We start from the raw sequence: 27598 nt of genomic DNA, 5'->3' as shown, positions 1-27598 counted from the left end.
TTATTTTTGTTTCAAAGTGTCTTATTTCACTTCACTTTTTTTGCACAGTTAAAAACCTAATAACATTTTTAAATTGGTTTCTGTGAGGTTCCTGCACTTGTCTCTATAATGCAAGAAGTTACTGGTTTAAACTTGAATGAACATATTTGTGACAGTGTCAGGTCAAATTCTTCATTCAAGTTTTCGCCACAAATAACCTTCTTCACTGAACAAAAGAATCCGCAGTCCGGGTTAGCATTTAGGACTCTTTCCAATTTGTTTTTCGCCGCTACATTCACTTTCCCACGGGCATAACTGAGGGATCTATGAAATTCTTTTAAGATTATTTCTTTTGTTGCATTCTTGCAATATGCGAAACAGATGCGACATGCTGGTCGACTTGAAATTTTTTAGTACATTTCATCTGAAATTATAATAGACCTTACGGTTACCTAGATACGATTTAAAAACGGACATTGTAATTTAATAATTATTTTGAACAAGTTTTATGATTTTTTTACAAAGAACAATTGTCATATAAAATGTTCGGAAACAGAACAGCATTGCTTTACTCTTTACTCCAACAGTCGCAAAATACGACATCCTCATCTGATCTAACAAAATCTTTTCCTTTACAGTAATCCACTGTCCAAAGAGTACACTTTTGGAATCTTTAAATTGGAAACATATTAGAACCACATTAACCCGCGCAAACAGAATAAACAAGCACATTAACAACTTACATTCACACACTGCAAACACAGTTTTACGGTGATTCCAATTTTAGAAGAATCTAAATTGCTACTAGTACTAGAAAAGGAAGAGAATTTACAACCTCCCTGAAAGAGGATGCTTTTGACCTAAATTATTTGTCGGCAATTTCCGAATATATATATATATATATATATATATATATATATATATATATATATATATATTCGGAAGCTGTAAATAATATCTACATTATGGGTATGCAATGGAAATAAGCTCAAGATTTTTATTAAGATTATTTATAAATTTCGTAACAAAACTTCAACAACAACAATGATATGACGTTTATGACGTAACTGCTGCAACACTAGAACGTATTGTATGATGCAGCAGCCATCTCCACTTCCTCATGGACATAAGTCCCTGGTAGCGCGAGCTACCATGCGGCCGCATTTTTCGCTGATCGGTGTACAGAGAGGGTGATCGTTTGTATCGTTCGGAAATCGCAAGAAATTGACAAAGTATTGAACAGCGAGACAGCTATCACACTCACCTGTCTGATGGCAATAACCTGTCCATCAACTGTCTGGCAGGCGTTTAATTTACGAGCTTCCAGAGCAGGAGTATAAGAACGTATAGGAGGTAGCTGACCCTGCAACCCCGCCTGCTTGTCAGGCGACCCAAGCGACACAAGGAGTGGCGGTAATCGATAAATCTTCCTTAGTTTACACATTACTGTATAGATGGCGTAAGATGAAGAACAATCGATGTAGTTTAATAACGATGTGATAGATGGCAGCAAATTTATATCATCTTACATTATTATTACAAATATATTATTTTGTTTCACATTTTCATAGTTAATTAAGTTAAAGAAAAAGTGTGTCCTGAACGAAAAAATCAAGTTTTATTCAAATACCGTGGAGATTCAAGTTTTATTATGACTGCATTTTTTTTGTTTGTCGTTGGTACTTAGCAGGGTCGCAAACTTAAATACTGAGTGAAGAATTTTTTTTAAGAATATATTATCGCAACTGGTTCACTAAATTAAAATACGTGATATATAAGAAAAATAAATATATTTTCGTTAATATCTAACATATATCACAAAATAAAGAGTTTCCTTACTCTCACAGGTACAGTAGGCTTATATAATAATAATAATAATAATAATAATAATAATAATAATAATAATAATAATAATAATAATGATAATAATAATAATCAGGAATAATTTTTTTCTCTCTTATACGGAGGAGGGACCCGAAGGCTTACACTGCATCCTGAAGCTTATTGTGCTTACCACTCCTATTCTGTGAATGACTGGGTAGCTGAATGGCCGTGCACGCTGCACGGTGAACTTAACCTGGGCTATTGTATGGATGATGATATGTGAATTGATTATGGCGAAATGAGTCCAACGCCTAAAGTTACCCAGCAATTCTGCTTCAATTGGTTGAGGGAAACCTCCGGAAAAAACCCCAAACAGTAAATTGTTTGGATTTGAACCCGGGCCCGCTCGTTTCATAGCCAGACGTGCTGACCACAGCGGTGGATTAATCAGTAACAGGGCAGTTAGTTTTTCTTTGATATTACAAAAAAATTGGGCAGAGATTATTGGTGTCATAAAACAACCAGTAAATTATAATATATTATAAGTCAGAAAGTTTTACGAATGAATACTATTCGGTAACACTTGCTCACATTTAATCAAAATTATTTTTCCTTCATTCTTCATTACACTATTTTAACATTCATAGTGGCCAGCCAGAAGAGGTCAACCTTGAGCAAAATCTATATGTGACCCCACAATCGATTAACAAATTAAAATACAGTATAGACAGTTTGACAGTAACGGGGTTGATGGTTGGAGCATGGGGAACCATTCTAAAATGTTTTGCTAATTTCTGGACCTCAATGGGATTAGCTAAAGCACTGCTCCTTAGATTGACCATTATCACTATTAAGGGGTCTATTAAAAAAAATATATATATAAAAAGGTATCCCCGTAACATGTCATGAAGGCACTTGGGGGGCATGGAGGTAGAGCCCCATGCTTTCCATGACCTCGGCACTAGAATGAGGTGGTGTGGTCGGTGCCACGCTCTGACCGCCTTTTACCCCCGGGAAAGACCCGGTACTCAATTTTATAGGAGGCTGAAAGTTTGGCAACGAGAAAAAATCCTGTCACCACCTGGGATCGAACATATATATATATATATATAATATATATATTTAAAAAAATTGTAAACGTAATATTTTAGTTTGTAAGCGAAACATTTTACATTTACTAAATTTACCTAATTGTTTTAGTGGACGGACAGAATAAAAATGAAGCTGTATAGGAAAGAGTAGCTGAAGAAAGAATGATGCTGAAACTGATCAGGAAGAGGAAAAGGAATTACAGTAGTTGGGTCACTGGGTGAGAAGAAACTGCCTACTGAAGGATGCACTGGAAGGAATGGTAAATGGGAGAAAGTTTGGGGCAGAAGAATATATCAAATGATAGACGACATTAAAATATATGGATCATATGCGGAGATAAAGAAGAAGGCAGAAAATAGGAAAGATTGGAGAATGCTGGGTTTACAGTGAAAGACCTGCCATTTGGAAAAACACTATGTATATGTATAATACTTCGTCCATGTGGCAACTCTTTAATAAGAGAAGTTTGCAGTAATAAATATATATATGAAACTATCAAATGCTTCATGGCTGTGCTAACAGAAATGGAGTTACTAGTCAACAATGTGACGCTGAAACATGTGTCCAGGTTACTGCCCAGCTACAGTCCTGATATATTGTATTTTATATTTTCGAAGATTCTCTAATTAATATTAACTAGGCACACTCACACTCACATTCATACAAATTTCCAGACTCTAGACACTCAGGTAAATTTTTCTTCAAAATTCACCGAAAGCCGAATCGAACCCGGGACCTCCAGATCTGGAAGCCAGCATACTGACCAACAGACCACAGAGTCAGTCAACAATTTAAAAATATGCATTGAAAAAACCGAGGTTATGGCATTCCAAGGCAAACAACAAATTAGATCCAAAATAGCAATATAAAACTAGTCATCGAACAAGTAAACCATTTTAATTGGCTAGGATGTGGCATCTCATTTGATCATGACAGAGATATATTGAATTAGGTAGCAAAATTTTAAGGAATATGTGGAACAATAAAACAATCTAATATATAAAAGTGAATGTGGGTATGTATGTATGTTCTCTATACAAATCTACACGCTTTGACCAATATGTCCCAAAGTTTGCACATTTAATCTTCATAATCAGGAGAAAAACATAGGCTACATTAAAATTGTGCAAATGGACGTTAAATTAATTAAAAAATAAGTACGATCAAACATTCATGTGTAATACTAAAATGCAATCTTCTATAGTCAATTGTTTTTTATTATTGTCTGTTGTATTCAGCATCGACTTTCACGAGGCCATGGAAATAATAACACGAAATTAAATTACATTGTTGTTACATCATCCTCTTTCACAATTCAATTCAAAAGCAAACTTGCTAGGCACTTGGTCAGTAATTGAGACTCGTTCAGACATGGTTTCTTGTAAATAGTTCTCTTAATCTATCACAAAATATTTCAATATCCGGTAATTTCATCACTATATAATTTTGTTATTGTAGGTTTAATTTGTAATTCAGTAAATACAAAAATATTCTTTGTTCTTAACTTCTATGATAAAATGTCTAGCTTGCATTAATCAGGTATTCTTGTCGTACTTTAATTTTTATTGTAATTGTAAATTTAATATTAATTGTAATTTTATTGTTCATGTTATAGTTGTAATCCCCTGGTAGAGGGGCAGAGAAGGCCTGATGGCCTTATCTCTACCAGGTTAAATAAATAAATACTACTAAATATTACATCATGAAGGCTAAAATCTAGATAAGTATATTTACACAATCCAGAACCGTATTATGAATTTCTCGATGCAGTTGTACATAGTGAGCAGGCTGTGTTTATCCAACTGTAGTCTTTGAAACCACAAGGGCTGCTATTAATATTGAATCACCATAGTACGCCTACTACTGCGAAAAGTATTGACCCACCAAAATTATGCAACGGAACGAGAATTGGTGAGAAAAAACTCATGAAAAACGTAATAGAAGTGACAATATTAACTGTCAAAACGAAAGGAGATGTTTTTATCACACGTATTTCTATGTTACCCACTAACACGCCTTTTGATTTAAGCAACTGCAATTTCAATGCGACTAGCATTTGTAATAGCCATTTATTAAAATAAAGCTCGAGGATAGTCGCTCAAAGTTGCAGAATTAACTTAAAAACTGCGTGTTTTTCACATTCTCAACTATATTTTATACCAAAAAAAAAAAAATTACACATATCAAAAAGCACTTCAATGATACTTTTGTCATGTTGCTAATGTAGTATGTGAATGTACGTAAGCCCACTGAAAATAACACTGTATTACTAATTCTAAAATATACGAGTATGTATTGTTATTCATGTCCAAAAATTTATTACTGCGAAATTTTATCAGTATAATCACGTTGCCAATGTAGTATGTTATGCGTTGTGGAAAGAACAATCTGTTAATCTCTAAAATACCGGTATATGTCTCTCAGAATATTAGTCTTTATGTTAGAAAATGATTCTTGCGAGTTTATATTGTATCCGTATTCTGTATATAAAATAATAATATAATTTAATATGTTCTGAATTTGTGAGATACAATTTCTCAAGTCATATTAAAAAGAACTGGGTATTATATAAGCGGGCATACAGTGATTAAGGGGTAAAAAAAAATTCCAATATAAATTAAATTATATACGTATATATTGATTCTGTTGTACGACTGATATAGAGATAAATTTTGGCTCACGATGACACCCCAACGGGTTCAGACTGGGAACATCATCGTCATCATCAGCTGTCTCTGAAATTTAAGTGAATGCATACATATACATGAAGTTACGTGAAATGTATGTCAGCACAGCATAGATCAATTTACATATCTTATAATTACTTTATCTCTGCTTCTGTGCAACGTCACATTTGCGGTGGAAAGGAAAGGAGACGACAGAAAGGTTGTAATGATTTATAACACGCTGACTCCCACCACTAAGATAAGCCACTTGAAATTTAAGTCACTGACCGGCAGAGATAAAATATAAGGTCTGTAGAACATTGAGTTAATGTTAAGTGTGCGTATAGGGACTGAGGGGTGCGTTTTTGTTTAGCTGAACTTCAAGGCAATGCTAGAGGTGTGCTGCGGACAAGAAGAGGCCAGGGTCCTTTCTGGACTGTAGCGCTAGGAGAATGAAGAATGAAAATCAAAGCAATGCTAACTCATTTATACAGTTTGTGTGGCTGTAGTCTGTATATATTTTCATTTGGTTTTATTTTATTTATAGTTTGATTTTTCTATTATTTTATTTGTATTTCTGATGATGTGGAAGAAAAGGTCTGACGGTCTTAACTATACCAAAATAAATAAATAAACACACACATACATACAAATTAAAAAACATTTGAACGTATGGCACGTGATGAAATTCGTTTTGGTTGTCTATAGTTGATTTTCTGAGATTTCCGAGAAGTCTAACAACCAGTTTAATTTAAAAGAAAAAGACAACCTGGGCAACGCCGGGTGCTTTCAGCTAGTCACTAAATAATAAAACAATAAAAAAAGACAGAATTAAAAATGATTAGCAATACCAGTTTATTCTATGGTTCAAAATCCTAGATATAAAATAAATAAATAAATACTGGTAAATAAAAATAAAAAAGCAAAATATAAGATACTAGCAGCAGAAATGAAATTTTAATAAAACAACAAAACAGACAGAATTAAAAATGACTAGCAATACCAGTTTATTCTACGGTTCAAAATCCTAGATATAAAATAAATAAATAAATATGGTAAATAAAATAAAAAAGCAAAATATAAGATACCAGCAGCAGAAATGAAATTTTATGTTAAAGGCTGTATAAGGGTAGACAGAATTGAAGACAAATTAGGCAAGAGCTTGAAATATTTACTATAACAGACAAAATAGAAATGTCAACAAAATTGAAAAGATCACATAGAATGAATGAAGAAAGATTCCTAAACAAATAGTAGGAGGGCTATTCAGAAATCAACTTCCGATTGTAGATGGCTAGATCGTTGCAGAAAGATGGCGCTTGCGCAGTAGACCACATACTTATTAATACTTGCTAACAGCTATATGTAATTCCAAATGCCACCGATATGGATGTTTGCTGTGTCGAGCAGTACAATGTCAATATAAGGAATTTTGTTGTTGTGATTTTGCTGCTCAAAATAGTAATTATATATTATGTAAAAGTGTTTTCCAGAGTCAAAGGTAACGAAGAGCCTGAATAAATTATTTTTAAACAGTAAACCTTAACACATTCGTACCACACGTTTATTTGATTCCATTTAATATATTTTACGTTAAACTAAATTGATTAGATTAATAATTGGCGTAAGTATTTATGAATAAACGAATGTTTCCAGGAGAACTATAAATGTTTACATTAGCTATTGAAGAACTTTACTTTTGGTATAGATCTCACAATAATTGAACATGCCCTTCCACAAATGCTACGAATAACAAACAAGTGTAGAAAAAAATCTGTTTCCTGAAGTAGCACTTTAAGCTAGGGGTTCCCAACCAGTGTGTCGCGGAGACCCATGGACTGTGTCGCGAAATTTTGGAATTGAAAAATAAGTTTTATGTCATACAGAAAGTCTCTTTACAACGCAGTTTTTATTAACAACAAAGTCTTTGATATGGTACATTTTATTTTGAGACAGACTTTACCAATGAAATGAGAACACCTACAATAATGCCCAGTTTAATTTTTCTGCCTGGCGATAATTCCAATGAAAGTGAACACCTGCAACAATGCTTAGTAATTCGTTTACTCTTCCCACTTCGTAATAAACAGAGTTTAGATTCGTCAGAACATATTGGTCAGTTTCGGTATATATGTGTGAGCGGGTGATAATGCGACTATTTTATCAAAAGTGCTGTATTTAGATTTTATCATGGACAAATTTTTAATTCGAGAAAGGCAATCTAAATCAAGTTCTGGGTTAGATTACAGCAGTGCTAGTTCAAATAATGTAAGCGAAAACTCCCTTCAGGGTTCATAAAAATGTACTGCATTTCGTAAATATAATGATGAATACTTGCAACATAGTGTTATGTGGCATGGAGATGAATATAAACAAAATCCCGAGTGTCTTATATGCGGAAATGTTTTGTCAAATCAGTCGATTGTGCCGAATAAACTAAAAAGATATATAGAACAGCTGTTCTCAACGTCATACTTTTGTGAATCAGCATTTTCTACCATGAAAATAATGAAATATAAACAAAAGAACAGACTGCTGCATCTTGCACATGATTTACTTGTTGGTCTGTCAACCATAAGGCAACGTATAGAGAAACTCTGTGCAACCCACCAAGCACAGACTTCACATTAATTTAAATAGATGAGTTTTGAGAAACGATAATAAACATCTTTTATTGGACATCAAGCATAGATAGGTTGGGATTTTTGACACATACCTTTGTTTTTTTCTAATGCCACTCAAATTGTTGCTTTTTTTTTTTTTTTTTTTGATTGCATGTTAACATCGACCTATGTACAACACTGGATATCCAACACTACATAGAAGTTATTATCAACGCTTTTTTTCTGGCAGAATACGCTGGGACAGTGTTCCAGCACCTTTTTGTTGCATTTTTCATCATGGAAGTGTGAATAACACTATGTTTTTAATACCTTGAAAATCTACGTAAAGGAGATTAAAAATTACAAAATTCCCGTACAGTAAATAGTAATCTCCCCATCCTCTATAAAATATTATACATAGAGTTTCACCACCTTTTTCTCCAGAAGAAAAGCACTAGTTATTATTATTATTAAAACAAATGTGTCACAATATTGTGGGTGTTCAGTAAAGTGTGTCGTCAATCAAAAAAGGTTGGGAACCACTGCTTTACGCAAAGAAAAGAGAGAAGGAGAGAAAGCCAAAGAAATGAGAGAATAAACCAAAAACTACACGTTTATTAAAAAAATACTTGATTTCGAACCACTACATGATCTGATTAAAAGCATGCTCAGCAGAAAATGTACATCTGTGCTACAGCACATACACAACCCGCTGTCTTGTTCAAAGGAAAGTTGTTGTGGCATCAATTGGAGGTAACTTCTGTGGAGGACTAGTAACTGTGTCCGTGTGAGAGGGGTCTGCCGCAACCGCTGGGAAGAGGGTAGGTACTAAAGGTTTGGGATGGGGGTGGCTTTGCTATGACATTGACAGACAACTACCAGTTCTGAATATATATTGTGAGAGTGCAGTCAACTTGAGTTTATAGTATTCTTTACATTGTTCAATTCACAACTTTCTTATACAGTAATTACAGTAAATCTGTGTAATTCAGTGTAGTGCGTATATTTAGTATAGGATTAGTATAGTGTAGTGTAGTGTAGTGATAAAATAGTATAGGATGTGTATAGCTATAGTATAGGAATAATAGTGGGAGATGATAGCGCAGTGATATTAGCAAGAACGATAGTCTTAAACACTTTCGTTTAGTATGGCTAATAGAAAGGCAAACACAACTATTCATAGTGAAGCAAGAGAAATAATAGCTAACATCATAGAGAAGTGCGATGAGGAAAGAGTGCAAATACATTTGAGATTCCCTTAAATAAATCAACTGAAAGAGCGGCCGAATACACTGGAGTGGGATATAGTACAATAAAGAAGATTAGGAAGGAACATAAGATAAGAAAAGAAAACAGTTCAGATAGACTTCTTAAATCGCCAGGAAAGAAGAGACGAATAATGTCTCGTAATATACTGCATGTAGACGACTTCGACAAGTGTGTTATAAGAAATACAATACAAGACTTTTATATTCAAGAAAAGAGAGTGCCGACAATACCTAAACTTTTGACGGTAATTAAAGAAAAAATCAATTTTCCTTGGGGCAGAAAATCACTAAACAGAGTCGTGAAAAGCACGGGGTTTAGATGGAGGAAATGCCAGTCAAAACGAAAAATCTTGGTAGAAAGACCGGATATTATTGATTGGAGGGCAAACTATCTGTGTAAAATGAAGAAGTATCGAGAAGGACGTGAAATTGTGTACGTAGATGAGATGTGGGTCGATAGCAATCTAACTCACCGAAGATGTTGGCAAAGTGATGACGTAATGGGAGTTCAGGACAATATGAATTCAGGGAACAGACTGATCATACTACATGCCGGAGGCGCAAGTGGTTTTCTTGCCGGTGCAGAACTAATATACAAAGCTGGCTCTACAACAGGAGACTACCAGGGGCAAATGAATAGCGTCAATTTTCAAAAGTGGGTAGTTAATCAACTTATGCCAAATCTTCAGCCAAATTCTGTTGTCGTTTTAAACAATGCACCATACCATTGTATTCAGGTTGATAAAGCGCCATCACTCTATGCCCTCAAAGGGGACATGATAGAGTGGCTGCGAAAGAAAGGAGTCGAGTGCAATGAGACGATGCGTAAGAACGACCTTTATAAACTGATTCTTCCACTGAAACCAAAGGAGGAGACGTATAGAATAGATAACATGTTGTCAGGTAGTGGACATGTTGTGATACGTCTTCCTCCATATATGTGTGATCTAAATGCCATCGAACTCGCATGGTCGAAAATCAAGAGAATTGTAAGGGACACGAATGTTACAGGAGATTTGTCTTTAACAAAGCTGCGCGAAACTACGAAGAACGCAATACAGGAGGTAACACGCCAAGATTGGGCAGGTTTCTGCCACCACGTCGCCAATTTAGAAGCAGAATATTGGGAAAAGGACGGAGTAGTTCCAGATGTAATTGACCAAATATCAATCAACTTGAACACTGATAGTGATAGTGAAGCCGGGGGCAGCGATAGTGAAAATGGCAGTTCATCTTCTGAAGAATCTGTGTGAAACGCGACTCCGTCTGCATCCCACTGCAAGCCTGCGTGAAAACAAGGTAAGAGGAAATGTTTCTTGCACGCATAATAGTACATTTACTAATAAGCTCAACTCCCCCCTTCCTCTTCGCTTCCCTCAGAAAACCTTTTTCTCACCAACAAGACCACGGACACAGTTACCAGTCCTGTACAGTAGTGGTCTTTGATCGAAAGCACGTGAACAACTGCTCCGGAGACTACCGAATCATGCGCAGCACTAATAACCATATTCCTAAGTGATATAAAGTGTTAAAAGTGTGTAATCATAAATTTCATTTTAAGTCACTCAGTTGTACCTTCTGGGGTTTCAGAAACATGGATTCATTCCTTCAACTTTGTTTTCAATTATAGAGACTATTCAGAGATAAAATGACTATGTCGACGATAACAGAGCAATGGCAGAAAATTAAATACTTGTAAAGAACAATCACACAGATCTTATGTCTGCCACAGATCTCACTGGAAGTTTTCCCTGTGAGAATGTCAGGTAATCTCATGGGGAATCCTCGGCCTCAACTTGCCAGCACCAATTCCACTGATAAATAACCTAGTACTTGATACACCGTCGTTAAATAACAAATTTTTAAAAATCTCATTCCATCTGGCAAAATGTTTCTGAAACATATGTTGCTTCTGAAACATTCTGTATTGAATAAGTGATATTAACAAAACACTGTATATGATTAAATTTTATTAATGTGTACATACATATTTTAATTGTATACAAAAAATTGTTTATTTACACAATACAATAAAATACAATACAGTACAATGCGTCAGTTTATGAAAAATGTCACTTCGTAAGTCAATGAAATTTTATTGTACCAAGTTAAGAAGTGACAAATATACATTTTTATTTAGAATGGAAATAAACAACTTAGGAATGCCTTTATATATTAAGACATTTAAAACAAATTATACACATATATTCCTAACAACTCTATAAAATTTTTCAAATTGTTACATTGATCTATGAAATAAACTAACGTAAATACAGATCTCAGTGACAGACATCGAATGGATAGAAAAATGTTGTATCACATTCCATAATAACAGGCTCATCTAACGCCATGCCCAGACCCAGATCCAAGGCGTATGCTGACATCTACAGGAGAATCTCGTTCGTATGTCACCTCCATGTCGAGTTCCTCATCGTCCTCATCATCATGACTATCACTGTCGTCATCATTATCATCCTCCTCTTCATCATCTTCTTCTTCTTCCTCAAGATGCTGCAACATTATATTTCAGGATTAATTTATATTTGTTGTTCACTTAATTGTATGAAGCTGGATGTTTTTATTATATCCATATCACGAATGAATGAGCTGAATATATTATAAAGTGACCATTAACTTCTGTTATTCATAAGTGTCGCAATTTCATCAACAATGTAAAATACTGTTACATTATTAGCAAAAGAGCTATTGTGTCAGCTTTTCACACAAGAAGTCCATATTAAAGTGAAATTTATAGTGAACAAAGACGAATATTAAGACAAAGTTTTTCAGGTTACTTGTTTCTCCTGTAATACAGAGCATTCTGCTCGATTCCCAGTTAGGAATATACACATCAGACATGCTTGCATGGCAGGCATAGACTTTGTCATTATCAATCCACAACCTAACATGCATAATATGATTATGAGATCTATTTATCTGTTTTCCCTGTGCATGATTGCAATCCCTACACAGGCATACAGGAGTCAGGGGATGGAAAATCCAAAGTCCTCCAATATAAATTAAATTTTATATTGTAGGCTATATCTACATGCTTTGAAAGATATTTTCCAAATTTTGCACACTTGGCCTTCACAACCAGGAAAAAAATTATTTTACTTGGTTATTTAACGACTATGTTATTTAATGTTGATGAGATTGGTGATAGCGTGATGGTATTTGGTGAGATGAGGCCGAGGATTCGCCATAGAAAAAATTATGGTTTATTTAACGATGCTCGCAACTGCAGAGGTTATATTAGCGTCATCAGTGTGCCGGAATTTTGTCCCTCAGGAGTCCTTTTACATGTCAGTAAATCTATTGACTAGCCCTATACCGACTACGCTACCTAGGCTGACTTCGCCATAGATTACTTGAATTTGCCTATGGTTAGGCAAAACCTAGGAAAAACCCAACTAGTTAATCAGCCAAGCAGGAATAAAACCCACGCCCGAGTGCAACTTTGGATCATCAGGCAAGTGCCTCAGCCCACCGAGTACGCCAGTGGCTGTTGTTGTTAATTACTGCTGAGTTCTTAGCAATAAAGCCATTAACTATCTTATCTTCCAATATTTCTCACACACAGTGGGTTTGGAGCAAAGGGCTGAATATCACTGAAAATGAATCTAATCCATTTCTTCTTGAAGATTGCAAAATGGACTAAGTGGTGAAGAAATAATTCCAATTTTGTTCAAGTGTTTTGACAAACAAGCTATTGTATTCAGTGATTCTAAAGCAGTTATTACTGCTATAACAACTAATCTGTCACATAAAAGTAAAAGAATAAAGGGGTTAAGGTATGCATCGACTCCTAGAATGGCAATTTTTCTTAAAAAAAAAATGAAAATTTTGTTTTCGTCTCATTTTATAGCATGATTCTTCTAGTTTTTAAACATATGTAACATGTTTAAGTTTTCCCCACTATTGATGGACAAAATTTAATTTTTTCATATTCCATGAACTCCTTACATTTCTTGGCATTATTTTCTTCGATATTGGCAGCAACACCGTTTCCATAAAATCTTCAGGCCATTCTCATATATTTCGTTGCATAATGATAAAATTTGCTTACTTGTCTTGACTCAAGTATTTCACTAATTCAATGGGGATTCCATCAACTCCTGTTGCTTTCCCATTCTTCATTTCCTTAAGCGCTAATTCAACTTCTTTGCTTAAAATAGAAAAACCTTTGTCGTCTTTTGATACGGATTTTTCGTCTTCTATTGCTAAATCATCTGGACAATTTGGCTGACTGATTAATCCAATAAATATAATACAGTTTAAAATTATCCTACCTACCTCTGATGCAGTCTTCCCAATTGGAATTAAGTCACAATCTTCTTGTGCAATGCTGTTTACCTGAAACAGCAAGGACACAAAGAGTAAAAATTACTGAATAGGCTATAATAGTGTAATATGGGTTCAAATGTAATCACGTTTTATATTTAAATATGACTCTGCTCTAAAAGCATTAAGAACTTGTACAAACTCTCACATTGCAATATTCTTCACATGCGGTCAATAGTGTCATTCTAATTTCGTAACAACTGGTTCTCTCCACTAATAAACGCAAATTCTATATTTATCAATGATCAATGTAGAGTATTCACCGGCCACTGAACAAATATTACACACTTTTATCACTGCCAATGTGATGCTATAAACAAATTTTCAATACTTTTATCAAAGCCACAACATATTTCAATTTATCACTTGTTCCCAGTACGGAAACTGACGGAAATGAGATGCACGTGCTTCTCCTCCCTGCCGTCTACCCCTTTCACTTCGCTCAAGCGATCCTGCCTGCACCTCTCCACTAGCCAGCATTTTCATAGCAACTTTCGATCCTTAATTTCGGTGTGAAATTGGCGTCGGCACTCACTTTTTTTTCCGTATACAAGATGTATGATTTTACTATAACCCAAGGTTGAAAATACATTTGTACCTTAACGTGGTACAAGATTAGTGAAAAACTGAAAAATAAAATATATGAGACAGTGGTTGATATTTCAGAAAGAGAAAAGTTGAACAAACAAGATGACGTGATAACTATAATCTCCTTCCTACATTACGATCTTATGTTGATTTGCAGTGTAGTATTCTAAGGTATAAATTTTCACTTCCTCAAATTAGTCAAAGCACAACATTGGCTAAACAGTTCCGGAATGTAGTAAATTAAAAGGAAATAATGCTGAGACTTTCACACGCGATCAAAAATTTCGCGTCTATTTACCTATATAGTATCGGTAGATCCATCATGCAGACCTAACCTCCTTACAATTGTAATTCGGAGGCTAGTGATATTGGGGAACAGTAGCCTGAACAGAAAATTAAGTGAAAACATTAAGTAAATCATTGTAAATCTTTCAAAGAAAAAAAGCTTAAACGCGTGAAATAAACTAACCCATGTTTGATGTTCCTGTTCCAGTTGTATTAATTCATTTTCATCATCGCAGGGTCTATCAACACTAAACCACAAAGAATCCGTAGTCTTTGGTGTTAAACTAGGAAATAAGGGCACTGGCATCTTTCTATCAAACGTATTACTGAGACAAATAGGAAATGCAATATAATATCAATAATAGCCTAATTTCCTTTTATTTGTATCATCGTCGTACGATATCAGCGCTGCCAACTTGTAAGGAACAAATTTCGGGAAGCAGAGAAAACTATCGGTAGATTGGAAGGAAAATCGGTATTTTCTTTAAACGTCGAAACTCACCTCAATTCACATAATATATAACCAACGAATTAGAAGAGACTAACTCGTTGTATATAACACATTGCCCATCCCAATGTTAAAAACGGTAGCATGGGGAAAAGAACAGCCACCAGGATTGCCACCGACGATTGGAAACGACCGCTAGATGAAAGTACAGTTGCTCCATACAATTCAAATCACTCTCTTCAATTATTTTTATTTTTTTATATTTTATTGGGTTATTTTACGACGCTGTATCAACATCTAGGTTATTTAGCATCTGAATGATATGAAGGTGATAATGCCGGTGAAATGAGTCCGGGGTCCAGCACCGAAAGTTACCCAGCATTTGCTCATATTGGGTTGAGGGAAAACCCCGGAAAAAACCTCAACCAGGTAACTTGCCCCGATCGGGATTCGAACCCGGGCCACCTGATTTCGCAGCCAGACGCACTGACCGTTACTCCACTCTTCAATTATGGTGGAACAGTTTCGAGTTCTCGCTCACGCCTGATTCATAAGTATACATCGGATGATATGATCACGAGATAACATTTCACCATAATTCGATGAAGTGGTCATATATGTTTTTATTTATTCACGAAGTTGTTATTAAAATATGAAGAGTCCACTGCAACAATGATGGATGTCATTTGGAACACATTTTGCAGGAGAAGCAATTGAAAGTTTGAAATGCTTCGCTCTAAGCTTGACTGATTTTCCGATTATTACTGGACGATGCCTATCAGTGTTAATGCCATATAAGTCTGTATGTAAATTATTCTATATGTTTTAAGCTATGCATTGACAGTCTTGGTTCATTTTCGACAAGAAAGTTACATCCATCATTCTTGCAGTGGACTCTTCATTCAATATGGAGAGGGCATTTAAATTGAAAAATAATCAAAATCTAGATATTTAAATAAATTGTTGAAAATGATGGCCGTTGATTTGCTATTAAAATATCTGTTTCGACATTTTGTACTTCAAATTTAGAGGACAATTTTGAGATAATTGGATTGATGTTTTCACTAGTTTGAAGGTAGAAAGTGCTGGCTGTCTGTTGAATCTCTTGTGTGATATACTGGTACCTACTTAGGACCAAGATCTTCATATAATTGAACAATGCAAATGTCGTAATCTGCTCCGTAAATTATTCTGCCAACTTATTTTGAAGGACTTGTAATCTCTGGAGATAGGCCTATGTAATTGTTGCAGACCCCAAAGCAGGCGCTGCATAAAGCATTACTGAAAGAATGAAACATTTGTAAAACTGAATTTTCTTTTGAAGTTTTTGAACTGGAGAGGAAAGCAGGGGATACAATTGATGTTAATATTCTATCAAGTGTTATTCCAATATTATTATATTTTCTGTTTGTTGCATACGGTTTATCTTGGTATTAATTTGTAGTGGAGATGATATTAAAGATCTTCTTTTTGTGAAAACTATTACACTTTACTTTTTTTTTCATTTATTTTAATCCTCCACTTTGTACACTATTGAGTTAATTCCTACAAATGACTTTGGACCGTATTTGTTGAATTTAGAATACTGAAGTGTCTGAAATAAATTACTGTATCATGTGCGTTTTGAGTAATTTGAGACGATCCATGAGTAGGTAGATCAGACGTGTAGATATTATAAAGTGCGGGAGTCAAAACTGAGCAGGCACGCAGGTTTTGGATGACCTCATGAGAAGGAGTTGGCAGAATATATTATGCAAGCTTAAGACATTTACTTTGGTTTCTATCCCAAAGAAATTAGAAAATTAGCTTATAGCAATGGAACTGAAATGCCAGAGTCGTTGACTGCAAATAAAATGGCAGGAGAGTATTGATTCATTGCGTTCATTAAATGCCATAACAAACTCAATAAGGAAACCAGAACTGACCAGTAGAACAAGGCCAACAAGTTTTAATAAAAATAAACGTTGACTCTTAGAAACAGTCATGTCTCGTCACAACTTCATGCCTCATGAAATTTAGAAACTGTACGAAATAGGAGTTACAACTGTTCAAGTCCCTGATCGAATAGTTGCTACAAAGGGCTACAAACAAGTGGGAAATATTGTTTCAGCGGAAATCTGGTGACAATGGCATGTGCAGTTTCTACCATAATAAACCATGTACCACCATTATTTGTGTTTCCCAGTGCCCACTACAAGAGCTATTTCATAGCATCAGCCCCTGCTAATTGGTCAAGATGTTTCTGAAACATTTTCATAACCATGCAAAAAGCACAGTTGATAGCCCTGTTTTATTATTGCTAGATAATCATGGGTCTCATCTGTCTGTTGATGGACTGGATTGAAAAAAAAAGGTAGTTGTCTTTTGCACCCACTGTTCACACAAACTTCAACCTCTGGACAGAACAGTATATGGTCCCTTCAAAAAATATGCCAATTCTGCTTGTGATGCATGGCTATTAAACTATCCTGACACCATGAACATTTATAATGTTCCGGAAGTTGTTCCCGTTGCTTTCCCACAAGCAATGACGCCACAAAATATTCAGGCCGATTTCAAATGTAGTGGTATATATTGCCTTACAATAGAAATATATTCACGGAATTAGATTTTGCTCCAAGCTTAATCACGGATAGGCCACCACCTGAAGAGGGATTAACTGGTGAACCAACTACTCCGAAAAACGTATTAACTCAAGAATCGTCTCCTAAAGAGAACAGGAGCACTGTTAAATAGCCATCAGTGTCAGAAAATAAACATCGCAAAGCCCTGAATGTCTTCAAATGCACTCTACTGGCCCATCAAATGCCTGCCAAATTGTCAGCCTGGAAAATATCCGTCCTTTTCTAAAAACTAGACCGCGAAAATCTATTAGGAAGAACATCCAAAAACGTGAAACAGTCATTCTTTTTTTTTTTCCTTTGTTTTTTGCGTGCCCTTTGAGTTGTTAAATTATTGCCAGCACACATCTGCTTTCGTTAGTCTACAGTAGGTTTGATTTTCGTAACACATAGATGTATTCCAATGTGTTTTGGGATTCATAAACTAGTGAATAAATTCAAAACGAAAGGTTCGGTTCTAAATAGGTCGAAAAAATGTGACTGAGCGCAGTTTAGTAACTGCAGTAACTTCATAAATTTGTTAGCATTGAAAAATAAATCAATAAACTTTGAGCATGAATAATAGAGGCTGTAGCTTACGCTGTAACTAATTTAGAAAATAGTCCTTTTGTAATGTGGCTTTATCAAAATATCAATTAATAACATCCACTGCTAATTGTGGTTGAATTTGCATTTTTTTGCTTTTGGCTTTGACTATAGTGAATGCCAAAGGGGCACGGTTCTTTCCTATTAAGTTATCCTCCACAAAACCTCGGAATTCATGTCTCCAACAAGCAGTGCAAAAGCTGTTAAATTTCTATATTTTCAATCGATTGGTTTAGTAGAATGTAGAATAGATGGTTAAATTAGAAAAGTACGTTTATTTTATTGATTTTTCCTCGCGAGCTATTTTAACAAAGGACTTGATCAAATATAAATATTTAACAAAGGACTCCTGAAAGCCCCTTCCAGCACATCTCTGAATGACACGCAAGGACTGCTTGATGTGCGAAGGCAGATTCCTCTAAGATATAAAAATAATAAGTACTCATTTGCAAACCATCAGTTGTCCGTTATCGAATGATTCATCTGGCAAGAGAGCTACACCCAACAACCATGTTCATTTAGTGATGGGTGTGATTTGAAGATCTGTGATTTTGTTGCTCTGTCACTGGTTCCGACTGTGACTATAATTCCAAATTCACATCTCCGAGAAATCGCCATCTCTGACCGATACGCGATTCATATCCATGGTGACTGATGTACGTACATGACAGCTGCAGAGTCCAGACAACTGCTAGTCAGAAGATTAACTTGAAGAACATATCTGGGATTACTTCACTATCGTCCCACTTTAGAGATTAACAAGGGCAAGTCTTTGATACTATGGCTATAATGACTCACATCCGTAAACATTCTTGGGACACATCACGGTGAAGTAGGTCAGAGTGTGTTTTTTTAGTGTACCTACTTGCCGCGCTATCACTACTATTGATATTAAAAACATGGCAGCAGTATATCAATTCAGTTCAGAGAAGAACGATAAAGGCTGGAGATGGGAAACATTGAAATGTTTTCATTAAATATACCGGTGCAGTAGTGCTAATTCATAGTCCATATTGCTAAAGGCGATTAATTTAGATGAATTTGACAATTTAACCCTCATTACTGATTTCTGTAAAATCTCAATAATCGAATGTTATGGAATATGTGAAATAGAAGACTGAACACATCACTGGTCACCAGTCAGAAGTTGGTTTGGGTCTCAGAACGAAGATTCGTGTTTGTAAGTTACGGGCTGTACTATGCTTTTGATTGTAATGTTCGGATTCATTCCGGCTTTGTTCCAGTATAAATACTCGTTGCAAAGAACAGTTATTTTCCTTAATTTTGTAGAATGGCTACGAATTGAAAATAAGATGAACACAAGCTGAGACTTACAGCAACAATAAATTTCTATTGATGATGACATTGTCTGATTGTCCTTGGAATGTGCCTGCCATCATAGTCGTAATGAACAACTGTGAATAGTAGTAGTAGGGTATAAAAAGGGTGCGTCAGCTACTATGGCTATTTGCGCCCTTATCTAAAATTCTTAATAAAACAAACACATAAATAATATAACAATCAGAGTGTTACGACTGTGAATGCTAGGGTGTTATAACATTTGCAATCACCAAGAATCAACCAAACACAAAAATCACACTGTGACAAAATCGCTATTATATCACAGCAATTATTCAGAGCTGTCACATCTCACCTTTAGTTTCACTGCGATTTGTAGTTGCACACTCAAAGTTTAGTCTATTTTCTCTGTGTGAGTACATGGTACAGTCTCGCTTGTTGGGAATCAGCATGCGGGAATTAGTGTAAGCTTACAGCCAAGAATCGCACTGTATAATGTGCATATAAAAAGTCTCTCTCCAATGAAGTCGAGTGTACTGCAACCGCAGTTAAATTGGCAGCACGGACTTCTGCTTTCAACATACTCTTGTACTCCCCTTCAACAATTCTCTGAATGATTAATTACTTCTACTTCACAGTTTGGACTATTTAATCCATCCCGGCTTCATATGGTTTGGTCCATCTCTTCCTCGGTCTGCTAGAATTTCTTCTGCCTTTAGGTTGATATTTAAGGGCCATTTTAGGGATTTTATTATTTTCCATTGTCTCTCTCTCTCTGTGTTGTCGCCATTTTCCCTGTACTTATTTATTATTTCATTCAATTCTTCTGTATCCAATTCTTTTGGATTATGGGCAATCTTTGTTCAGTTTCACATGAACGCCATTATGAATTCCTGTACTGATACTTGCATTATCCGCTCAGTTTCCTTTCAACTGTTTTAGATTTACGCCTTTTCTTTTGAGAGTCAAATTCAGTGGCGGCAATGGACTCTGCATTGTAAGCAGTTGTTAATTCAACAAGCCCAAGAAACATGCAAGAATCCATCTCTTGTGATGTACAGCTGTCAAAAGAAAAAGTGGCCGCTCTCCTGGAACAAAGTTCCCTTCGGGTATCTTTGCTATAATTCGGAGACAGGCGATGTTACATGTTGTTGGACCACGTTGCCTGATATCTACAGTTATAATTGAAGTATTCTCTCTGTGATTCGATAGCGTAATGATAGCGTTCAGGCCTCTTATTCATGAGGTCCTGCGTTCGACTACAACCTCGTGCTTTTCATGTTCTTTTTTGTTATGTTTTTGAGAGAGACAAACTATACATAATGGCTCCTTTCTCTTTTACGATTATTTTAGTAAATAACATCAGGTTCATTAATATATTATGCCATGACTTTATCATTATGATATTGTGGCTGCAAATGGAAAGAAAAAAGATTTTATTCTCAATAAAATATCTTTCGTGGCATAAACAAAACAAATTTACTGGCGTCGGCCTTAAAACATTCAAACAATTAAGCGTTCAAAAAACAAAACAAAAAGCTACAATTCAATATTTAGTCTATCTTCCTCTTATCTCGATCATCTTGCAGTCGAGTGGGCATGGAATCGACTAGTCTTTGCAAATAGCGACTGTTCTTAGACACGATATTCCAGGCATTCTGAACATACCCACATACATAAGTGTTCTGTCCATGGGCAGGTCTTTCAATGCAAACCCAGCAATCTCCAATCTTTCTTATTTTCTGCCTTCCTCTTAGTCTCCGCATATGATCCACATATCCTAATGTCTTCTATTATTCTTTTCAACCAGAGACCCAACCAATTACTTTTTATCTTTCTAATCAGTTTCAGCATCATTCTTTCTTCACTCACTTTTTCAAACACAATTTTATTTCTTATTCTGTCTGTCTACTTCACACGCACCGTTCTTCACCACATCCACATTTCAAATGCTTCGATTCGTTTCTCTTCATTTCATCGTAATGTCCATGTTCCTTCCCCATATAATGCCACACTCCACACAAAGCACTTCACTAGTCTCTTCCTTAGTTCTTTTTCCAGAGGTCCGCAGAAGATCCTTCTTCTTCTATTAAAAGCTTCCTTTGTTCATGTTTGCAGCTTTTCTTGGGAAGGATAGGCCTAAATGCGGTAACATCCCGTTGCTTTCCGCACACCACTATCTCTTTCGCATCTTATTAAATTCCAGGGGACCCAAGCATGGAGATGAGGAGAGTGGATTTGACTAATTGGGCCCTCCGGACTTCACCGAAAGTCACGGCAAGAGTTAAATATTAATTCTATCAGGATGTTTGACCCGATCAGAGACCGGGAAATCTCAATTAGCCTTTGCCCCCCGCATCCTGGACTAGCTTCTACGAATCATCAGAAAATCTTAGAGTGTGATTGGGCCAATTTTTCCGAAAATGTTTCCACACTTTTGCCCTCGTAGCTCAGCGGGCGAACGTCGAAATTTAGATGTCAACGTCTCAGGTTCAATTCCTCGTTACTCCTTTTCATTTTATTGTGGTTCAAGATAGTATAATGTAACAATACAAAAAGAAAAACTAATACCGGTATTATGCAACTGGATTTTTCCAAACCTAACATTAAATTTATGTTATTTATATCGCTAAAGAACGATTACAATATAAATAACTTGAATATTATTTATACTGTATCACTAAAGAACGATAACAGAATATAAATGATAAATATCGGTTTGTTTAATATAAGATATTATATAATACTTATTTAATTATCTAAATAAAATAACCTATTTTACAAAAAAGATGGTTATTTGTGTTATAATAATTACTTACATAAAATATAGATTATTTATATTGCGAAAGAACAATAACAATATAAATAACTTGAATATTATTTTATAATGCTAATGAAGGAAAACAGAATATAAATGATAACTTGAATATTATCTATATCACTTAAGAACGATAACAATATAAAAAACGTGAATATTATTCATATCGGAATTTCACAGATTTATTACCGATATATTTAAGAAATTGTAGAAGAATAGTAATTAGTAACAGTGTCCTATTTATTCTTCTTGGAGCCAAATTTGTAACTTTTAAAAGTGTGGTTATTATGTTGAAGTGTATGTGTTGTAACGGATGCTTGATTTGTTATGTATGTGAGTCAGATATGTGATGCTTGATGTCGTCGCAATGTAGTAATTATAGTTTGATTGTGTTTGTATGACTATTGTGTATTAATTTATGATGTATGGTATGGAAGGCTGCGTATTTGTGTTATAGAAGTGTTACGTATGTGTGTTGTTAATGTTTTTGTATGTTTCAAATTGATACCTGATATTTATTTTGCAATCACAATGCCTAATTTACGGTTTGTTTATGTTTTGTTTACATCGCGTAAGCTAATTTAATTTTCTTTTCTATTTCTCTTTATGCCTATCTTTTTTGTGTATGAAACTATAGCCCTAACATACATATGTAAAATAGGGCTAACCACCATTGGAGATACAATAATAATAATTGTTATTCATATCGTTATAAAACGATAACAGAATACAAATGATGACTTGAATTTTATTCATATCTCTAAAGAACGATAACAAAATATAAATAACGTGATATCCATAAAGAACGATAACTGAATATAAATGATAATTTGAATAGCATTTACATCGCTAAAGCACGATTAAAAAATAAAATGAAAACTTGAAGAAGGCCGAACCCACAACCTTTTAATCATTAAACAAACACTCTACCGCTGGCCTACGAGGCGCAGACATGGAACACTTTCATAGTTCGGGAACTGCTTTTACAAGCACATGCATCGTGTAACATCGCCGCGACCCGAAGTGGACTTTGAAAATATTCGCTGTTAACGAGTGTGGCCACTTTTTTTTTTTTTTTTGACTGCTGTACCTGTACTAATAAATAATCTCTAAAGGACCACATACATGCAAAGACTTGCCTGTAGAGAAGTCTCATTCGTCCATAATGTTCTGCCTAAGGGCAGGTCTTTCACTGCAAACCCAACATTCTACAATCTTCCCTATTTTCTGCCTTGTACAAATTTCCACAGGTAGATCTCCTTGTGTACAGACGGTAAGTATTAAGGCTTTCGGCCTGGAGGTAAGTCTTCAGAGTTCAGCTGTCTGAATATTTTCCTATGGTAGCTCTCTCTCTCTCCAAATTAAGTGGGAGAAAACACAGAAACAAACCATACTGCTACTATTGCGAGCATGTGGTTGAGATTTCATCATTGTTTCGTTTTAAGCAGTTCTCTAGCAAAATGGCGGCAAGCTATGAAAGTAGTATTTCTCGTGTGATCACATTTTTCCATGGGAAATAACTGTTTTTTAATGACCTCTTACAACTTCTTCGTAGATTATAAGCTTAGAAGGTATGTCTGAGCGTGTATGAACAATCATTCAATTCACACATCTTCTGGAGAGTAAATCTATACAGATAAGTCTCCAAGAAGTCTTTGTGAGTATGGGGTTCTTAATAGGGATTATTCCTTAGATGCTTTAAAAAGGTTCTTTGGTATTATTTATTGTAACTCTCAATGCAGTTTTATTTATCGTAACTCCAAATGCATTTAACACTTTAAGCCTGGAGGTATTTAAATATCAAGTATACCCTGTGCCAGATTTTTAGAAGTTTCAGTTAGGAAATATTCTCTTTAAGTCAGCTTATGTTTCAGGCATTCTAGGATAAGGAGTCCTGGTGGCTTGTGTGTTCATGGATCCTAATGTATTAATTCTTTCTGTACTTATTACTCCGTTCAATCTTATAATGAAAAGATCTGAATAGAATCCACCAAAGTATAAAGAGTGGAAGTGGCAGAGTGAGTTAGTGTAAATTTAGAATTAAGTTTTGATCTAAACTTTTGCTTATTTTAGGAGCAAGAAGAAAAATTCCTTGCCAATATGTGTAACTGTTGAGAAGAAACTGCCTTTTGAAGAATACACTGGAAGGAATGGTGAATGGGAGAAGAGTTCGGGGCAGAAGAAGATATCAGATGATAGACGATATTAAGATACATGGATCATATGAGGAGACAAAGAGAAAGGCAGAAAATAGGAAAGACTGGAGTATGCTAGGTTTGCAGTGAAAGAACTGTCCTTGAGCAGAACACTATGAATGAATGAATGTGTAACTGAACACTAATATGAAATGCGATTTTTGAAGATTATGAAAAATGTATTTTAATATAGAAGATTTCTTTGTGTTAATTTTATTACTAATGATACACCAGGTCACTTTCACAATTTAAAACAATGAATTGAAAGTAAGAATTATGTTTATTATCTAGGACTACAGAACTATTACAATACAAGGCAAGAGAGGGTAAAATATAACTGTACATCCATTAACACTCAGTTCAACTCACTAGAGAATGCAGTCCCATACAAAGCCATACTAACAAAGCATAGTTCCGTGAAGTGTCCTAACACATCTCTTAAAAGCATCCAGTAGCATTCCAGGCTCCCACAATTACAGTAAACTCTAAACATAAAATCATGGTATATGGCTCCAAAAAGTGTCCACACTTTTCAAAAGGCTTATTTAGAAGACTATTGCACAAGTTCTATGCGAAGGAGTCTGGATTATTTCAATAATGACTCTTTAAATGATCTCACGAAATTGATTCTTGTTACATTACCTTGGTTGCAATATAATTTATAGAATTACCACTACATATGATATTTTATGTGAATTAGTAATATGTACATATCAAACTATGAATTTACGGTATGATATTATTAATGGAAAACAGAATATCACACGTGTTACCTTTACCCCACCCCTTTTTTCTTCTTCTTCCTTTTTTTTTTTTAAAGCACAGAAAGCATCATGGGTAATCCAATAAGAAATTTGTTTTTCTATGTGGATTCACGTTAAAATTGAAGACATCTTGTGGGCACACCATGATTTTACTGAAGAGTTCACTGAACCACAATATTCTTGACATTTTTACAATTCTAGCTCAGTACAAAGTCTTTACACTTAATGTATGTTAGTTCAGAGCAGAGCTTTCCAATATACGGTGCAAGGTTTTTCAAAGTGTACACAAATTACAGAGCCAAGAAATTAAATGAAACACATGGAACAAAGAAACTAATAATATATACATAGATGAGCACAATGTTCATGAAAAAGACCAACTTTAAAAAGATGAAGGAAAAAAAAAACAATATACACCAATGATGACACATAAATCAAGGCCATTCATACACGCATATGCACGTGTTTCATCTCTCTCTCTCTCTCTCTCTCTAACACTCGCATGCACTGAAGACATCTCCAAATATCAATAGTAAAAAAATAATAATAATAATAATAATAATAATAATAATAATAATAAAAATAAAAAACAAAAATTTCGACACTAAGATTTGTAGTATCCAAGAATCTTAAGAGAAGTGTTGAATAAAAATGTACACAATTTGTCCGAACATGTCGAAACTGGCCCCTGCATTTGCATTTCAATGTTACATTTCCATTCAAGTTGTGTCCATAAGATCTGAAAGAGGAAAATCCACTTTTAACATACCAGTAATATATTACTTTATATATAAACAAAATTAATGTTGTGGTACTTTAATCTGTTCCCCATTTCAACAAAGCAGCTCAGAATGGCATATAAATGTATTATACCATGTAATTCTAAAGTGGGTGAATGCAGCTTTGTCAACGCAGAATTTTGTAATAGTTTTTTCCCCTTGAAGATTTCATTAGAATTAGTCTTCATTTTCTACCTATCAAGTGACTGAATTTTTTTAATTACTCTTATTCAACCTACACTAGATGTATATATGATGAAGAGAAGTAACGTAATCACATTAGGACATACTGACAAGAGACAAACAACATCCATGCCTGGACAAAAACAGTAGCTTTCATGCTATATTTAAAAGCTGCACCTTAACTGTTGAATACATTACGTCCCCTATCTATTTTCTTCCCATGCCTTCAAAAAAAACCTTCCAACTATTAATGTTCTCACATTTTCAAGTCAAACATACCATATCATTTCACCAAGTGCCGTAAGTATTGTCAGAATTTAATGAATTACTTAGCAACTTCTGTTCAGCTTTTCTGGATTGCACATAACTTTATTGTGGTAACAGTGAAAAAATTATTCTGGAGCAGATTGGACTCGAAAAATACAAATTACGAATAATCGTATTCTTACAGACAAGAAAATAAAGCGATGTAAGTGTCTAACTCGAAAATATAATAGACATCTGATGCAAAATCACATTCACTCAAAATAGTTTTGGCCAATGATAGAATTTTCAGGTACCTACCAGAAATGTGTGCATAGATGCCAACCTTTTGAAAATAATCTTAAATGTGAGGCAATTCCCTCCCACCTCACCACTTGCGGGAACTCTACAGAATACTGAAGACTGCAGCATCAACTTGTTTTATCAATTAATCAATTCACTCAAGACTACACGTCACCACGAACTTGTCAATTTGTAGTTATGATAAAAATAAGGCACATTTTGGGGAAAATGGAGTTTCAATTTGTTAAAAACACAAATGGAAAAAAGTTCTTAATGGAAAGGCAGGATAGTTTCAAGGAGGTTTAAATTAAGTACAATGAAACAATTAAGAGTTACGGATTGTCCCATTATGTATTTAAATGAAAGCTGGCTAAATGTACACTCTAAAGACAAAATGAACAGCCTTCCAAGAATAAGTCCTCATCGAAAAATATATGACACTGCATTCACACACATTCAAATACAGTACAAAACTTCAATTGTATTTTGCTGAATGCTGTGTCTTGGTCAATGTTCTGCTGAGCACTATGGTTCTTTTACTAGTTGCTGCATCCATGGGGTGTAACACATACTCGTATGTAGGTAATACATCGAATCTGCCATGACGTGAATACAGAATGTTGTAATAAATAAATATGTAGGTACTAATAGTAACATCGAGGGTTCGAATCCTACCTTTTTTTTTTTCTTTCTTTGAATGGTCGTATACCT

General features: G+C 34.9%; 2 protein-coding genes and 1 long non-coding RNA gene across 4 annotated transcripts in view; 1 reads left to right on the top strand and 2 right to left on the bottom strand.

Annotated features, from left to right (window-relative positions):
- Positions 1 to 977: 977 nt before the first annotated feature.
- LOC138696493 (uncharacterized) lies at positions 978 to 7101 on the top strand. Its single transcript, XR_011331392.1, has 2 exons — positions 978 to 1826; positions 3004 to 7101. It is a non-coding gene; the product is annotated as an uncharacterized lncRNA (long non-coding RNA).
- A 4281-nt stretch (positions 7102 to 11382) lies between these two features.
- Positions 11383 to 15069, bottom strand: LOC138696492 (anaphase-promoting complex subunit 15B-like). Of its 2 annotated transcripts, none has more exons than XM_069821526.1 (3): positions 14834 to 15069; positions 13729 to 13788; positions 11383 to 11943 (listed from the first exon to the last, which is right to left on the bottom strand). In XM_069821526.1, the coding sequence occupies exons 1-3, from the start codon at positions 14954 to 14956 to the stop codon at positions 11770 to 11772; spliced, it is 357 nt and encodes a 118-aa protein (XP_069677627.1). In that variant the 5' UTR covers positions 14957 to 15069; the 3' UTR covers positions 11383 to 11769. The 2 variants fall into 2 exon arrangements, with proteins under 2 accessions (XP_069677627.1, XP_069677628.1); XM_069821527.1 differs by lacking the exon at positions 14834 to 15069 and adding an exon at positions 13925 to 14562.
- Positions 15070 to 24876: 9807 nt separating this feature from the next.
- LOC138696491 (uncharacterized) overlaps positions 24877 to 27598 on the bottom strand; it is a 68160-nt gene continuing 65438 nt past the window's right edge. The window contains exon 15 of the mRNA XM_069821523.1: positions 24877 to 26118. Within this exon, the coding sequence (XP_069677624.1) occupies positions 26099 to 26118 (20 nt within the window). The 3' untranslated portion in view covers positions 24877 to 26098. The remainder of the gene's footprint in view (positions 26119 to 27598) is intronic.

Source organism: Periplaneta americana, chromosome 3 (genome assembly GCF_040183065.1).
Source record: "Periplaneta americana isolate PAMFEO1 chromosome 3, P.americana_PAMFEO1_priV1, whole genome shotgun sequence".
Lineage (NCBI taxonomy): Eukaryota > Metazoa > Arthropoda > Insecta > Blattodea > Blattidae > Periplaneta > Periplaneta americana.
The sequence above is the reverse complement of the archived record's forward strand: the minus strand, read 5'-3'. Positions and strand labels throughout refer to the sequence as shown.